The sequence below is a fragment of the Tamandua tetradactyla genome, chromosome 4 (assembly GCF_023851605.1).
Source record: "Tamandua tetradactyla isolate mTamTet1 chromosome 4, mTamTet1.pri, whole genome shotgun sequence".
In the NCBI taxonomy this organism is placed as follows: domain Eukaryota; kingdom Metazoa; phylum Chordata; class Mammalia; order Pilosa; family Myrmecophagidae; genus Tamandua; species Tamandua tetradactyla.
In genome coordinates, this window is record NC_135330.1 from 118132698 (window position 1) to 118150735 (window position 18038).

At 37.2% G+C, this 18038-nt stretch overlaps 1 protein-coding gene across 3 annotated transcripts in view; it reads right to left on the reverse strand.

The window, feature by feature from the left end:
• The window catches only part of NAA16 (N-alpha-acetyltransferase 16, NatA auxiliary subunit), a 131230-nt gene extending 113728 nt beyond the window's left edge, over positions 1-17502 (reverse strand). For 2 of the 3 annotated variants that reach the window (XM_077158366.1, XM_077158365.1), the window contains exons 1-3: positions 17174-17500; positions 10554-10638; positions 7175-7279 (exon numbers count right to left, since the gene is read on the reverse strand). In XM_077158366.1, coding sequence (XP_077014481.1) covers positions 7175-7279; positions 10554-10638; positions 17174-17227 — 244 coding nt within the window. In that variant the 5' untranslated portion in view covers positions 17228-17500. Of the gene's footprint in view, positions 1-7174; positions 7280-10553; positions 10639-17173 lie in introns of all 3 variants that reach the window. The other variant, XM_077158367.1, reaches the window with a different exon arrangement.
• Between the last annotated feature and the right edge of the window lie 536 nt (positions 17503-18038).

Here is an 18038-nt window from a genome sequence, read left to right on the forward strand (position 1 = left end):
TTAGAGAAAACCTCCATTTTGAAAATTGATATTGTACAGAAGCACATGTCTTTAATGTCTCCAGACAAAAAAGCCTTACAGTTAATTTAATGTTTGCACTTTAGGGTGCAACTTAACCAGGAGGGCCTGACAAATAAATGGGAGGGGGCTATTAAATATTTTTAGGAAAGTGTTGCTTTTGTCTTGTGCAGAGCATGTAGAATATGCTCTTTAATTTAGTAAATATTTTTTTAAAGGTAGACATGCTTTGTGAGGGTAGCTACAATAATTCTTAATCAAAATTTCTGAAATTCTTGTAATTTTTTCCCATATCTATTGAAGGTTGTTTACCAACTATTTTTGTTCGAAGTGTGATTTTTATTTTTATTTTTTCCCCAACCTCTTGCAAAAAAAGAAGTAGGTTTCTGCTGATTCAGCAGACATCTAATATTTTATATGCCTTTTGAGCTGTGTAACTTAATATTTGGATACTTGATAATTTGTTTTATTATGTAACTGATAAATGGTGATGTGTATTAATGTTAGTTCAACCATATATTTATACTGTCTGGGAATGTGTGGCTATAGTTCTGTGGGAGAAATAATTTGTCAGTGTTCACCAGCTTGTAAAAACTTAGTGCGAAAGCTTAAACATCTAAATAAATAATGAATGCAAAAAAAAAAAAAAAAAAGATCAATTGTCCACAGATGACAGGGTCTTTTTCTGAGCACGCTATTTAATTCTATTGGTCGGTATATCTATCTTTATTCCAGTACCATGCTATTTTGACCACTGCAGCTTCATAATACGCCTTGAAGTCAGGTAGCGCAAGATCTCTGACTTTACTTTTCTTTCTCAGAATACTTTTAGCTATTTGGGGCACCCTGCCCTTCCAGATAAATTTGGTTATTGGTTTTTCTATTTCTGAAAAGTAAGTTTTTGGGATTTTAATTGGTATTGCATTGAATCTATAAATCTATTTAGGCAGAATTGACATCTTAACTATATTTAGTCTTCCAAACCATAATTTAGGTCTTCTGTGATTTCTTTTAACAACTTCTTGAGAGTTTTCTTTGTATAGGTCTTCTGTCTCTTTAGTTAAATTTATTCCTAAATATTTCCTTCTCTTGGTTGCAATTGTAAATAGCATTTTTTTCTTGATTTCTCCTTCAGACTGTTCACTATTAGTGTATAGAAACACTACAGATTTTTGAGTGTTGATCGAGTAACCTGCCACTTTGCTGTATTCATTGATTGACTCTAGTAGTTTTGCTTTGGATTTTTCGACATATAGTATCATATCATCTGCAAACAGTGAGAATTTTACTTCCTCCTTCCCAATTTTGATGCCTTGTATTTCTTTTTCTTGTTTAATTGCTCTGGCTAGAATTTTCAATAAAATATTGAATACCAATGGTGATAGTGGACATCCTTGTCTTGTTCCTGGTCTTAGGGGGAAAGTTTTCCATTTTTCCCCATTGAGGATGATGTTAGCTGTGGGTTTTTTATATATTCGCTTTATCATATTGATGACGTTCCCTTCTATTTCTATCCCTTGAAGTGTTTCCAATGGGAAAGGATGTTGAATTTTGTCAAACGCCTTTTCTGCATCAATCGTCATGATCATGTGGTTTTTCTGCTTTCATTTGTTGATATGGTGTGTCATGGTCAGGTTCATGTGTCAACTTGGCCAAGTGGTGGTACCTGTTTGTCTGGTTGGGCAAGTGCTGGCCTGGCTGTTGTGATGAGGACATTTCATAGAATTAAATCATGATCAGTATCAGCTCCATCCACAGCTGATTCCATTTGTAATTAGCCAAGGAGAGTGTCTTCTACAATGAGTGATGCTTAATCTAATCACTGTAAGCCTTTTAAGGAGAATTCAGAAGACACAGGCTCTCTTCTTGCTTTGGCTGGCCTCTCCTGTGGAATTCATCCAGAACCTCCATCAGAATCGTAGGCTTCACAGCCTGCCCTGAGGATTTTGGACCCTGCGTTTCCACAGTCACGTGAGACACTTTTATAAATTTTATATTTGTGAGTGTTCCCTCTTGATTCTGTTTCTCTAAAGAACCCTAACTAATACAGGTGTTATTGCATTAATTGATTTTCTTATGTTGAACCATCCTTGCATACCTGGGATGAATCCTACTTGGTCATAGTGTATAATTCTTTTAATATGTTGTTGGATTCAATTTGCAAGAATTTTGTTGAGGATTTTTGCATCTATATTCATAAGAGTGATTGGTCAGTAGTTTTCTTTTTTTATAATATCCTTGTCTGGCTTTGGTATGAGGGTGATGTTGACTTCACAGAATGAATTAGGTAGCTTTTGCTCTTCTTCAATTTTTTTTGAAGAGTTTGAGCAGGATTGGTACTAATTCTTTCTGGAATGTTTGGTAGAATTCACATGTGAAGCCATCTGGTCCTGGACTTTTCCTTTTGGGGATCTTCTTAATGATTGGTTCAATTTCTTTACTTGTGATTGGTTTGTTGAGGTCATCTTATTTCTTCTCAAGCCAATATTGGTTGTTCATGCCTTTCTAGGATGTTGTACATTTCATCTACATTGTCGAGTTTATCTACATTGTTGAGTTTATTAGCATGAAGTTGTTCATAGTATCCTCATTATTTCCTTTATTTCTGTGGGGTCAGTGGTTATGTCTCACTTCCATTTCTAATTTTATTTATTTGCATCCTCCTTTCTTCTTGTCAACCTCACTAAGGGCCCATCAATCTTATTGATTTTCTCATAGAACCAACTTCTGTTTTTGTTGATTTTCTCAATTGTTTTCATGTTCTCAATTTATTTCTGCTCTAATCCTCATTATTTCTTTTCTTCTGCTTGTTTTGGGGTTAGTTTGCTGTTCTTTCTCTAGTTCTTCCAAGTCGACAGTTAATTTCTCGATTTTTGCTCTTTCTTCTTTTTTAAAATAGGCACTTAGGGCAATAAATTTCCCTCTTAGCACTGCCTTTGCTGCATCCCATACATTTTGGTATATCACATTTTCATTTTCATTTCCCTCGAGATATTTACTGATTTCTCTTGCAATTTCTTCCTTGACCCACTGGTCGTTTAAGAGTGTGTTGTTGAGCCTCCATATATTTGTGAGTTTTCTGGCACTTTGCCTATTACTGATTTCCAACTTCATTCCTTTATGATCTGAGAAAATGTTCTGTATGATTTCAATCTTTCTAAATTTACTGAGGCTTGCTTTCTGACCCAGAATATGGTCTATCCTTGAGAATGATCCGTGAGCACTTGGGAAAAAGGTGTATCCTGCTGTTGTGGGGTGTAATGTTCTATAAATGTCTGTAAGGTCTAGCTCATTTATTCTATTACTCAAATTCTCTGTTTCTTTATTGATCCTCTGTCTACATGTTCTGTCCACTTATGAGAGTGGGGAATTGAAGTCTCCAACTATTATGGTAGATGTGTCTATTTTTCTTTTCAGTGTTTGACTCACATATTTTGGGGCATTCTGGTTCGGTGCATAAATATTTATGATTGTTATGTCTTCTTGTAGAATTGTTCCTTTTATTAATACATAGTGTCCTTCTTTGTCTCTTTGAACTGTTCTACATTTGAAGCTTAATGTGTTGGATATTAGTATAGCTACTCGTGCTCTTTTCTGATTGTTAATGCATGGAATATCTTTTCACAACTCTTCACTTTTAACCTGTGTTTATCCTTGGGTTTAAGATGCATTTCCTGTAGATAGCATATAGATGAGTCCTGCTTTTTAATCCATTCTGCCAGGCTATGTCTTTTGATTGGGGAGTTTAATCCATTAACATTTAGTGTTATTATTGTATGGGCAGTACTTTCTTCTACTATTTTGCCTTTTGGATTTTATATGTCATATCTAATTTTTCTTCTTTTTACCTTTCTTGATAGTCTTCATTTCTACACTCTTGTCCACACGTCTCTCTTCTGTCTTATCTGTCTCTAGTGCTCCCTTTAGTATTTCTTGCAGGGCCGGTCTCTTGGTCACAAATTTTCTCCATGATTTTTTTCGTCTGAAAATGCTTTAATTTCCCCTTCATTTTTGAAGGACAATTTTGCTGGATATAGAATTCTTGGTTGGCAGTTTTTCTCTTTTAGTATCTCAAATATATCATCACACTGTCTTCTTACCTCCATCGTTTCTGCTGAGAAATCTATGTGTATAGTCTTATTGAGCTTCCCTTGTATGTGATGGATTGTTTCTCCCTTACTGCTTTCAAGATTCTCTCTTTCTCTTTGACCTCTGACATTCTGATTAGTGTCTTGGAGTACGTCTATTTGCATCTATTGTGTTTGGGGTACACTGCACTTCTTGGATCTGTAATTTTAAGCCTTTCATAAGAGTTGGGAAATTTTCAGTGATAATCTCCTCCATTAGTTTTTCTCCTTTTCCCTTCTCTTCTCCTTCTGGAACACCCACAACACGTATATTCATGAGCTTTATGTTGTCATTCAATTCTCCAAGTCCCTGCTCATATTTTTCCATTCTTTTCCCTATATTTTCTTTTGCTTGTTGGATTTCAGATGTCCCGTCATCCAGTTCACTAATCCTATCTTCTGTCTCTTGAAATCTGACATTGTAGGTTTCCACTGTTTTTTCATCTCTTCTACGTGCTTTTAATTCCCTTAAGTTCTATGATTTGTCCTTTCAACTTAAGATTTCTTTTTGTTCATTCCTTGCCTTCTTTATATCCTCCCTCAATTCACTGATTTGATTTTTGATGATGTTTTCCATGCTGTTCAAATATTTTGAAATAATTGTTTCAACTCCTAAATCTCATTTGAATTGTTGGTTTGTTCCTTTGACTGTGCCATATCTTCAGTTTGCCTAGTATGATTCATTAATTTTTTACTGGCATCTAGGCATTTAATTACCTTAATTAGGAGACTGTCTTCACTTTTTTTTAACCTAGGATTTTCTTGCTGGAGGACTGTGTTGTCTATCTGTTCTGTGCCATTCAGTTCCAGTTATTCTAGTCCTCTAGTTTAGGTTTTGTTTAACAGATCATAATTTTTCAGTTCTTGTTTTTGTTTCTTGCCCTGCCTGTATGGTGCATTTTCCCCCTCCTATAGGAGGGTTTATTTAGGTATTAGAGATCCCAGTCAGATTTTCCCAGACCAAACTGGCCTCCTCTCAGGAGGAAAGAGTCCACCTGCATCAGTTTTCCCTGAGGGTGATGGCCCAGCATGTTGAAAGACTTTCCTATGAAGCCTCTGGACTCTGCGTTTTTTTCTATCCTACCCAGTATGTGTGCTTCTGCCTGCAGGTCCCACCAGCATAAGGTGATGTGGTGCCTTTCACATCAGCAGACTCTCCCTGCTGGGGGCGTGGTTAACATAGAGGAGAGGTTCTAGGCTGCCTTTAATCGCTTCATTTTTCCAGACCCTGGGGTCTGAATTCCTTGAGGGAGGGATTCCACCTGAGCTGGGTGCCACCCCTCTCCTGCGGAATGCACAGGCTCCAGACAAATACTCAAACAAGTTCAATTCTGCTTATGCCTGGGACAGTTGGAGCCTGAGAAACCTTGCAGCTGCAGCTGTATCTAAAGAATAGTCAAACTATAAAAACACAGCTACAAAAAAAAAGAAAAATCCTTTTTAGAGTAAGACCCCCATTCCTTGGGTTGCCAATCAAGAGCTTACGTTGATATGTTGCTCTGTGTATCTCCAGGTCCTATGTGACCCCTACTTTCCTTGAGAGCCCAGACCTTTTCAGATAAAAAAAAACTGTTTTTTTTTCTTTTTCCATCAGCCCTGGCCGCTCTGCGCTGGGGCAAAAACCACGACCTCTGCTTTTATTCAAGGTTCAGCTGAGCTGGGGGCCTATTTTTAGTAGTCAGAATTTGTGAATTAATTCCACAACTGGAGTTTGGTTGTGCTCAGCCCCTGCTGGTGGTAAAGTCCCTTTCCTTTCCCCTCTGCGAAGCACCCTGTCGGGGAGCGGTGCCGGCCACCACAGCTCAGGAAACTCACAGTTCTAGGTGCGCTCACAGCTGGTCCAGCTGGTTCAGAATGGGGTATGCTGTGTCTAGTCACTGATATGGACCCCGCAGTTGTTCTATAGTGTTCCCGGATATTTATTAGCTGTTCTGGAGGAAGAACTAAATCCCACACCTCGCTAAGCTGCCGTCTTAGCTCTCCCTGGCAATTATCTTTAAAAACAGCAAGTTTACATTCAACCAACTCTAAAGCAGGATGTAACCCGCATTTTAATTGACTAGTAATATTAAATAAGATCACAAAAATTAAGTTTGTTTATTGTAAATTAAAGTCTTAGCATATCGCGGAGCCAAAAAATTATCATACTTACATGCCCCTCTTTTCACTCTGGGGTAAGCACCAGGATAAAGAAATAAGTATTTAGTATTTTGAGAACACTAACCTAAATATGTGCAAAGATTAACATCATTCATGTTCAATACTAGCCAATGTCCAGAAGAATTAAATGTAAAAAATTAAGATACAATGGCAACATGTGAAAAGATTGTGAATAAACATGTAGACAGGCAAAACAAAAACGAAAACCAATTTCAATGATCCATCCTTAAAATTCTGTTTTTTGTTCCTTTTACAAACTGGGATACTAGCAAAAGAAAATTAGGTTGATCATATCAAGCAAAATAACAAGCATGTCCCTATATAAGAGAAACCAAGCTGAAGAACCAAAATAACCACATTTAAACCTAAAAAACAAAATCCTGTTTTAAAATAAGTGTCTTCTAAAGTTTTCTTCTAAAATTTCTAAAGAAAAGTTTAAATAACACAAACTTTACTATATAGGTTAAGTAATTAAAAGTCAGTATTGGAATGATAGGATATCGTTCAGTTCATGGGCATGTATAAAAAAAACAATGGGTTTCAAGTTCACATATAAATATCAAAGTAACTTTTTCTCACACTAACCACAACTGAACTAAACACATACATACACTTTACAGGGATTTTCTTTAAAATATTCCAATAAATAAATAGGAGGAGGGAGAGAACAGATAAAACAAATATAACAAAACTTTCTTAATTACTGAAGCTGAGACATGAGTACATGAGAGTTCACTAAACTCTTTCTTCTTGTGTAGGCTTGAAAATTTTCATGGCAAAAAGGTTTTTTAAGAATTCGAATTGGAAAAAAACAAACAAATGAAAATATACAGATGAAATTAAACTATTCAACAACTTCAAAAGGATACAGACATGACTCTTGACATCATTACGAAGTCCTTTACGAACAAATTCATAAGCTTCTTCTTTTTTGCCTAAACAGTTCAGCGTTAATCCTTTCATAGCCAAAGTCTCTGAAAAATAATTGTGGCCTTTATTTACACAAGAAAGACTCAAAATAGGGCTATTTTAATATTTGAGTTCTAAAGGATTATTACAAGTCCAATGCTTATTGTATTCATCTTTTCAATCTTCTAAGAACTTCTCTTCAAGTACAGTACAAAAAGCAAAACCATATTTAAGTATTTGCTTCAAGTTTAGTTTGTGTCTTTTTCTGAAGAAAAATTTTCTGTGGCTCAGACTAAGGTGCTAAAATGCTTTCTACCTTTAGAAGGCTCTGTCAAGGGGGTTGAGATTAGCAACACAGTAAATACAAGAAGGGGTACTTGTTGAATTAAATCTATTTCAGCAGTTCCACAGCTTTCACCTGAGATCAATTGTAATCAAATCATCACCTGACTTACAACCTACAAAAACAACCAATCTATCTTAAAGAAATACACAATTTAAAAATCCATGCATTCAGAAGTTATGAGGACTGCAATTAGGTGAATGAACCTTAAGGACTATATGTTGAATGAAATGTCAGGAACAAAAAGACAAATATTGTCATTCGCACTCATATGGACTAACAATAATACAAAAACTCGGTGAACTAATGTCAAGATTATGGGTTATCAGGTTGGAACCTGTTGTAAAGGGTCCTAGATTGTAAGCTCTTCAGCAGTCACATATATTCACGAGTTGTAACAGTTAGTTCTAAGTTCTGAGATACTGACCTGTTTGTTTATAACCTGGTCTTTCCCAGAAACTTCAGGTATTTATGTGACACCTGAGACTCAGAATTAGAGCTCTGAAGCTATGAAAGTTAGCAGTACCCCATGCAGAAACTATTTAGAAAGCTGAAAAAGGGATCTGACTTCAAGTAGAAATATGAATGAAGCTGATCTAGATAGGACTAAGGTAGATCAGAATACATGGTAAAAGATGACATCATCCAGATTTTAAAACTTCAACTTCTGTGTGAGACCAAGGGCGAGATGTTTATTTGGTGCAAAATTTATATTTTGGGTAACGTATTTCCTAATTTAACTTGTATGATCAATTTAGGTGAACACCATAAGTACATGGAATCTTGAACAGGGAGTGAGAATTTGTTGCTTTGTCCAGGTTAGTATGAAGCCCCGATAAATCCCAGAGTAATCTGGGCAGTGAATAAAGAAGTACTTGCAAGGTACCCTTGGGGATCTGGAGAGAAAGGAGGAAATATTCAACTTCCCCATTTGGACAATTTCTGATATTCTCACAAGCAGTGTAGACAACTAAATCAATAGGCCAAACCCTCAATCTTTGGGTTTGCCCTTATGAAATTCATTCCTGCAAAGGACAGGCTAAGCCTATTTAAAATCAGGCCTAAGAGTCACCCCTAGAGAACCACTTTTGTTCCTCAGATGTGTACTCTCTCTCTAAGCTGACATAGCAAGGGAACCCACTCCCTGCCCCCTACATGGGACATGACTCCCAGAGTATAATCTTCCTGGCAACATGGAACATGGGACAGAAATCCCAGGATGAGCTGGGACCTGGCATCAAAGTATTGAGAAAGACTCCTTGATCAAAAGGGGAAAGAGAAAAATTAGACAAAATAAAAGTTTCAGCAGCTGAGAGATTTCAGAGTCAAGAGGTTATCTTGGAGGTTATTTTTATGCATTATATAGATAGATATCCCTTTTTATAGTTTATGGTATATTGGAGTGGCTAGAGGAAAGGACCCGAAACTATTCAGCTATGTTCTAATGCCCTTAATTTTTTAAGACAATTGTATGATACAGCTTTTACAACGTGACTGTGTGACTATGAAAACCTTGTGTCTGATGCTCCTTTTATCTAGGGTATGGACAGATGAGTAAAACATATGGATTTAAAAGAATAAACAATTAACAGAGGGAAAAGGTTAAAATAAATTCAGTAGATGGAAATAGTAGTGGTCAATGAGAGGGGGTAAAGGGTATGGTATGTATGAGTTTTTTTTTATTTCTATTTCTGGAGTGATGCAAATATTCTAAAAAATGATAATGGTGACGAATACACAACTATGTGATGATATTGTGAGCCACTGATTGTACACCATGTATGGAATGTTTGTATGATAAGATTTATCAATAAAAATATTTTCCAAAAAAATCAATGCATTCAGTATTGGATCAGACTTCATTTTTGACAGCAAGTTCATTACAACTAATTAAGTCGAATTAGTTATAGGTTAACATCAGTTTGCATTGCAAAAGTATAACACTGGACTATGAGAGTAACAACCCAAGAACATGTTAGTAAGTTAATGAAAGATGGTTTAAGCTGAAATAATTCTCTGATTAATCTTTAGGAAAGAAGTGGACAAGATCAGTGATTATCAAATTGAGCTTGTAGCTCAGGGTTCCCTGAAGAAAAATGCCCGAAAGCCGAGGCCCCTATAATCAAACATACTATTTTATCTGTTTTAAACTTTCCCACAAGGTTTAACATAGACAAAGAGACTTTTAGATGTTACTAGAAGAGTAAGCAGAAGCAACCTATTTTTCCAACTAGATGGTCTCAAGAGTTACCAAAGTCTGATATTTCGAGACCCCAATTAGCATTGCTCTGATATCAGACCATAACCTGCATGTATAACTTGATGGATCCTTCATGGCCACTGGTAAGAAAGGATAGCACAAGAATGTACAGACTTACTTATGTCAGTGCTAGAAAAACAACTCAAGACAAACATTCTTACAGAATGTTTCTTACAGAAATCAGAAGTAACATATTTACATATAAAGGTCAGCAGGCTTTACCAAAGAATAAAATGTTCTTTACCTGTACTGTCGTTCTACTTCAGAACTGAAAATACTGCTCTCATTTTAGAAATAGAAAGTCAAAGTATAAATGCTATTCGAAGTAATAAATACAGGAAATCAGGTCTATAAAAATACTGCTATCGGTGGTGTGATGGCAGCTCAGTGGCCAAATTCTCGTCTGCCACGCTGGAGACCCAGGTTTGATTCCTGGTGCCTGCTGATGCAAAAAAAAAAATACTGCCATCTACCTCATCCAATTTTTTCCCAATAGAGCAACCAATCACTCATCTAAAAGTAGACATTGTACATGTACCTAAACATAATGTAAGTAAGGTAATCTAGAATAAGACAGATACAGAGACAGAACTAAAAATGCTTAATATGCTCTAATAAGAGAGCGAAAAGGCCATGAGATCTGGGAAGCATTCTTCTTTCACTGTTAGTTCTATTTGTCTGGTTCTGGAATTAGAATTCTCCAAAGCAATTTTATTTCTCACAGTTGAGCTAATACCTCCATGTTCAGCAAATTTGGGGTTCGAAAGAATCATCTTGCAAAATTTGAGGCCATTTTTGTACTGCTTCTGTTCATAACATTTCTGTAAAGAAATACAAACAAGTTATTTTATAAAATGAATATACACGGAGCAACTTTTCATTACATCATATAAATTCCAAATTCAAGATACAAAGGAGTCCTAAAAGTATGTGATGGAAAGGTTTTTACATCAATTTATATCGGATGTAACATGAAGTGTACTTTTGTCACATACTTCTTGCCAAATTGGTCTAAAATCGAAGAGTATTTTCACTTTTATAGAGGAAGATAAAGAAAAAATGATATCTAAGAAATAGAATTTAATTGTCAACAAACACTGCTACAAAACTTTTTGATTCAAAATTCAAAAGCAAAAACGTGGTAACAACATAGAAAAATACTAATACGGCATTAAAAGCCTTGGATACTGCAAGGATGGAACTCCAGTCTGAGCCTGTACAAAATTTTTCATTTCTTATTTAATTCTTATAACAATTCCTTAAAGTAGGCATCATTACCTCCTCTGTATGGTTGGGGAAACTGAAGAGTTCACAGGACTTGTTTGTAAGTGTTTCAGCTTTGTTACAAACTCTGGTGTCACTCCAAAGACCATGTCCTTTCCATTACTATGCAGGTATAAGTGACATCTTTATTGCTAAGTAATTAATGCCTGTCCTCAGTAGCCACTTATGAAAAGAGACCACCACCTTCTTCCACTCTCCTCTCACTTACCAACTCCTTCCACTCTCCCCTCACTTAACTCCTTTCATTCTCCCCTCACTGACATTGGGTGTCTTTCTATTCCTCAACATGCCAAGTTCATCCCCACCTGATAGCCTTTACACTTGCATTCCTTCTATTTGAAATGTTTCTTATCTGATCTTGCCATAGCTGATTCCTTATTATTTCTCACATCACTTTCTTGACCATTCTACCTAATACTGCCAGCCTCCTAACACCCACTTATACTTTTCTATTACTCTATTTTATTTTATTCAAAGTGCTATCATTATCTGAAATTCTTATTTATTTGATTACTTGTTTATCATCTGTTTCATTAAGCAAAATGTGAGCTTCCTGAGAGGTAGAAGCTCTATTTTAACACTGTTGCTTCCCCAGGGCCTAGACAAATAAGAGCTGCCCAATAAATAATGGCTATTTAGTTCAAAGGCAAAATGGTACCAACAAATGGAGGAAGTAATTAATCTCACAGCAGAGGTGGGGAGTGAAGAAGAATTTTAAAAGTCTTCAAAGAAAAAACATTTTTTAATTATGGCTTTTTGATTGCCTCTAGGGAAGGTAAGAAAACAATAAGAGAGAAACCTGAATTTTGAACCATGTGAATGTATTACTTACTCCAAAAATATGTTTAAATACTCTGATTTTGATTATAAGCTCACCTGACAAATGGCAAAAAGAAAAATAAAACAAGCAACAAGCAAAAGGAACTATTGGGACAGAGGAATGGGAGAGAAAGACTCTATTTTTTCCTAGCCTACCAAATAGTCCGGAAATAATTACACAACTACTAATAACAGTAATAACAAGAGATAATGCTTATAGGAAGCATTTACTAAGTGTCAAGCACTATTCTCATGTAATCCTTAGATAAATTCCATGAAAGCCTGTGAGATACATATTTTTTAATCTTCATTTTAGACAGACAGTTGAGTTTACACACCTAATATCAGAGTCACAACTCAAAGCCAGGTCATCTTGGCATCAGACAAGAATTTAGATTAAAGAAAAGTCAAAGTTCAATAAGAAACCATGGTACAGTTAATAGAAGCAATACAGATTCTAGCCTCAAATCTGCTACTAACCAGACAAAGAATCATTTACCATTCTTCGGTTTGATTCTTCTGATGCATAAAAGATGGCATTGCTTATAATCATATCTGGGAAATAAGCAGTCAGGTATAAGCTAGAGTTGCAATAGGCTAGTCGATCAAATTAGCACTGATGTATTTAAGTAAATTGAGAATTAATTTTTTAAAATATTTACTGTTGGTAATAAAGCACATCTGTCCACAAATAAATCTTTAAAAAATAACTGCATTATACAGACTTATGTTTGCCATGGAATTTGCTCTAGCAAATTTTTACCACATCTACTACAAATCATTCACCTTTACAGTATGCTCCTAAATTCATACACCCTAACAATAAACATTACATACCCAGAAAAGAAAACACTTAGCATCTCCCAGTCTATTCTGGGATAAAGTTACCTCAAGGGCAGCATTAACTTTTTTTTTAACTTGAGTATAACAAATCAAGTAATTGCTTCTCTTAATGCTCTTGTCATGTGATTTGAACAGAGAAAAGATATCTTCCGTCATCTTTCAGGTTTAACGCTAAATGTCCTGAAATTTAACTAAAAACCTATAGATGATTTTTCATTAACACTTCAGGTTTCTGGATAAAAAATAAAGTGTTTTTAATTGAATGGCAGACAAACATTCCAAGAAGACAATTCCAATTCTGCTCAAACTCTTCCAAAAAACTGAAGAGCAAGGAACATTCCCTAACTGATTCTACGAGGTCACTATCACCCTCACATCAAAGATGGATAATGACACTACAAGAAAACTATAGATCAGTATCTCTTAAGAATACAGATGCAAAAAATCTCAACAAAATCCTAGTAAACCAAATCCAATAGCTTATTAAAAGGATTATAAATTATACACCATGATCAAGAGGGCTTTATCCCTACTATGCAAGGTTGATTCAACAGAAGGAAAACAATTATAGTAATACACCACATTAACAGAACAAAGGAAAAAAATACATGATCATTTCAATTGATGCAGAACAGGTGTTTGACAAAATATGGCCGCACCCTTTCTTGATAAAAAAACTTAGAACACTAGGAATAGGAGGAAACTTCCTCAACATGATAAAGGGCATACATGAAAAGCCACAATTAACATCCTTCTTAATGGCCACAGACTGAAAGCTTTCCCTCTAAGATCAGGAAGAAGACAAGGATGCCTATTGTTGCCACTATTGTTCAACACTGTACTGTTAAGTTTTTGCTAGAGCAATTAGACAAGAAAAAGAAATAAAAGGCATCCAAATTGAAAAGGAAGAAGCTAAGTTTTCCCTATTTGCAGATGATATGATCCTATATACAGAAAATCCTGAAAAACCTACAACAAAGACCCTAGAGCTAATAAATGAACTCAGCAAAATGGCAGGGTACAAAATCAACACCCTAAACTTAGAAATGCTTCTTTACACAAGAAATGAACAATCAGAACAAGATATCAAGAAAACAAATCCACTTACAAAACTAAAAGAATCAAATATTTAGGAACAAATAAAACCAAGGATGTAAAGGACTTGTACATAGAAAATTACAAAACACTGTTAAAAAAAAATCAGAGAAGACCTAATAAATGGAACGACATTTCTTGTTCATGTATTGGAAGACTAAATATCATTAAGAAGTTAATACTACCTACTAAAGCAATTTATAGATTCAATGCAATTCCAATAAAAATTCCAGCAACCTTCTTTACAGAAATGGAAAAGTCAATAATGAAATTTACATGGAAGGGTCCCAAATAGCTAAAACCACCTTGAAACAGAAGAATGAAGTTGGAGAACTCACACTTTCCAATATTAAAACTTATTAGAAAGCAATAGTAATCAAAATAGCATGGTACTGGTATAAGGATAGACTTAAACCAATACAACAGAATTGAGAGCTCGGAAACAACCCTCACATTTAAGGTCAACTGATTTTTGACAAGGTGACAAAGATCACTCAATTAGGGAAGAACAGTCTCTTCAACAAACGGTGCTGGGAAAACAATCTTCATTGGCAAAAAAAATTTTTAAAAAAGGAACATTCCCCTACCTCACATCACAAACAAAAAAAATCAACTCAAAATGGATCAAAGACCTTAATATAAGAGCTAGAACTATAAAACTCCTAGAAGAAAATGTGGGGAAGCATCTTCGGGACTTTGTGTTAGAAAATGGTTTCTTAAGAAACAAAGCACAAGCAAGAAGGGAAAAAAATGGATAAATAAGACCTCATCAAAGTTTAAAACTTTTGTGCCTCAAACGATTTTATCACGAAAGTAAAACAACAACCTACGCAACAGGAAAAAATATTTGGAAACCACATATCCAATAAAAGACTAATATCCAGAATATATAAAGAAATCCTTCAATTTAACAACAAAAAGATAAAAACCCAGTTAAAAAATTCCAGAGAGACACAAATGGCCAGAAAGCACATGAAAAGATGCTATCACTACCCAGCAAGAAAATGTAAACCAAAACCCCAGTGAGTAACATTTCACACCCATTAGAATGGCTACTTAAAAAATAGAAAATAAATTTTGGAGAGGATGCAGAGAAATAGAAACACTCATTCACTGTTGGTGGCAAAGTAAAATGGTGTAAGAGCTCTGGAAGACAGTCTGGCAATTTCTCAGAAAGCTAAATATAGAACTACCATATGACCCAGCAATTCCACTACTAGGTATATACCCAAAATAACTGAAAGCAGGGACTCAAACAGGTACTTGCACACTGATGTTCATACCAGCCCTATTCATAATTGTCAAAAGATGGAAGCAACCCAAGTGTCCACCAACTGCTGAGTGGATAAATAAAATGTGGTATATACACACAATAGAATATTACTTAAAAAGCTGTAAATAGGAATGAAGTCACCATACATGCAACAATATGGATGAACCCTGAAGACCTTTGTTAAGTGAAATAAGCCAAACACAAACTGTACGATCTCACTGATCATACTGTATGATCTCACTGATTTGAAACAATTAGAATAAGAAAACTCACGGAGTCAGAATCTACAATACAGATCCCCAGGATGCAGTGGGGACATGGATTAAAATGTACAGGGTTCCTACTTGGAATGATGGAAAGGTGATGGTAACACTGTGAATGCAATTAACAGCACTAAAATATATATATATCTGAATATGATTAAAAGGAGAAATGTTTGAATATATGGTAACAAAAATTTTTTTTTAAATATCTATGTTACTACACTACGCAGCGAGCCTTAAGTTAAACCATGGGCTTTAATTAACAATACAGTTTTTAAAATGTGCTATCATCAATTGTTAAACGATTCAGATCAATGCAGGGTGTTGGCAGTGGGATGGTGTATGAGAATCCTGCATTTTATGCATGATTGTTCTGTATACCCATAACTTTTCCAATTAATAAAAAAATTTGAAAGGAAGAGAAAAGTTCTCTTCTCCAACTTTATACTGTGAAAAATATAAGGGTCTGTGGTAACCATCAGTGGGGGGGGGAAGCCCAATGAAACAATATGACACAATGCTTTATTAGTATTTTTATGTTTTTACACTTGTCACTCATGACTTGCTTAATATTAAGTACCACTTTTTTAACATTCTGAAGACCAAGTGTGACATTTCTACTGATTTAAAACAACCCTTACTATGAATTTTTATATACCCCTGATCAAACTACTCAAATTAGTACTGTATGTACAATGAAGCACTGGTTAATAGCCAACCAACAGAAGCTCTAAATAAACTCACCCTTAAAATCTAAAGGCTTCTTTTCAGATGAAAAGATTAACTGAAAGTGATTTGAACTTTGCTGCTAATTTAACATAAATTCGAATATATTTCTGATTACTTTTAACTCGCGCAGACTTGCCTAGAGCAAAGGGTTCAAGTCGCCTGGACTTGCCGGCTTTGCAATGCAGAGGAGCCCCCAGTGGCCACTGAGAAAAGCAAATGTATATTGTTTTTCCTCTCCGGTAGAATGGAACCTGGAAAACGTGAACACAAGGGCTGCTGGCACTCAACTCATTGAAAACTTCCGTCTCAGCACCGCGGCTGTCACCTTATAACGGGCCGTTATTCAGCTTTCTGCTTAGAAACAAGATGCTCCCCTTAACTGCACAACCAGCAGGTTCAGGTGGCTTACTCAGGGAAAGGTCTGCGCGAGTTTAAAATGAAAGAGCTGTATTCGAATTTACGTTGTTAGCAATGCACCTAAAGTCAGGTATTCACTTCCCAAAGATAATACGGCATTTTAAAAACATGCCAACTCTAACCCAAGGGACGCTGCACCAGGCTCGGCTTCCTAGAGTGTCCTGTTTCATTCTCCAGAGCCCGCCCGCTATCGGATCATTCCAGCTCTTTTAAATACTCTAATAGATACTGGGTTTGTTATGCAATTGATTAAACACAAAGCATTGAGTGATGAGCCCAGGTGAGACTAGCAGGAGGAACAAACTGTGGAGGACCGGGAGCCGGGAGGCTGCGAATCCGTACAGGAAGAGCCGCAGGCTGCACCGGAGCCGCCAGCCGGCAAACGGCTGACCACCGGAGACGTGAAGTTTCTGGAAAGAACGCAGCGGGAACCAGGCGAGAGGCTGCAAAGGTAGGAGTCGAGCGGAGGACGGGCCCGGGTGGCCCGACCGAGGCCGGGAACTCGGTCCTGCGGGCTCCGAGATAAACAAAGAAGCGCTGAGAGGCGGAGCCCGGCCAACACAGGACCGGTCACCAGAACCCCGGCAACGCCGGGAACAACCGGGATCCGCGGCTCGGCCACCGGCCACTCACCAAGACACGTTTGAAGAGGTTACTCTCCTTGGGCGGCAGCTGCACGTTCGGCATCGCGGCCGGCGCCGAGGCCCGGGGCCCGAGAGCTCGGCTTCGCGGGGGGTGGGCGCCGGGGAGAGCTCTGACGAGAGTCGGGCCGCAGACGACGGCTCAGTTCATGGGCCTAGAGTTGGGTGTGGGCAGTTAGAACAGCGCGGCTCGGCAGGGCCAGTCGTCAGAACGGAAGGCGGACTAACCAAGATACCCTTTCACCCCGACCCCGCTTAAGAGCGGGCGGCGAGCGACTCCCTGCTCCCGCGCGCAGCAAGATGGCAGCCAGCGCGCGCGCACACACACACACACACACACACACACACACACGCACCCACACACACACCCGCCCCGTTCCCCTGCTCCAGGCGCGGAGGACGGTTCTGCGCGTGCGCGGGGCGGCGGGGGCGGGGTGGGGGCTTCTGAGCGCGACCCCTCACCAGAACCTTGGAGTGGGGTGAGTACTCCCCACCGTAGCAGGTTCTGCTAGGGGACGGTTGTTAAGCAAATATTAGTTATTTCGGATTATGATTTTTTTTTTTGCATTTTTCCCCTTTATCGAACTTTTGCAGTGCTCTACATAAAGTAGACCTTTGATGTAGGACTAACTTGTTCTCCTTCTTTTTTGGACTTTTCAAAAACTCCTTGTCTTCTCAGGGTAGGCCAAGGAAATAAATAGTGTATGTGAGGCCCCAGGGCAGGGCCTGAAATGGGCTGATATGAAAGTACATTTTAAATATCAGAAAAAAAGTTTTCCACTTAATATTTTTCAGTGGATATTTTGGGAATTTTATGGGGCCCTTGATCCTCCCAGTCTACCTACTCTTTCTCCTCA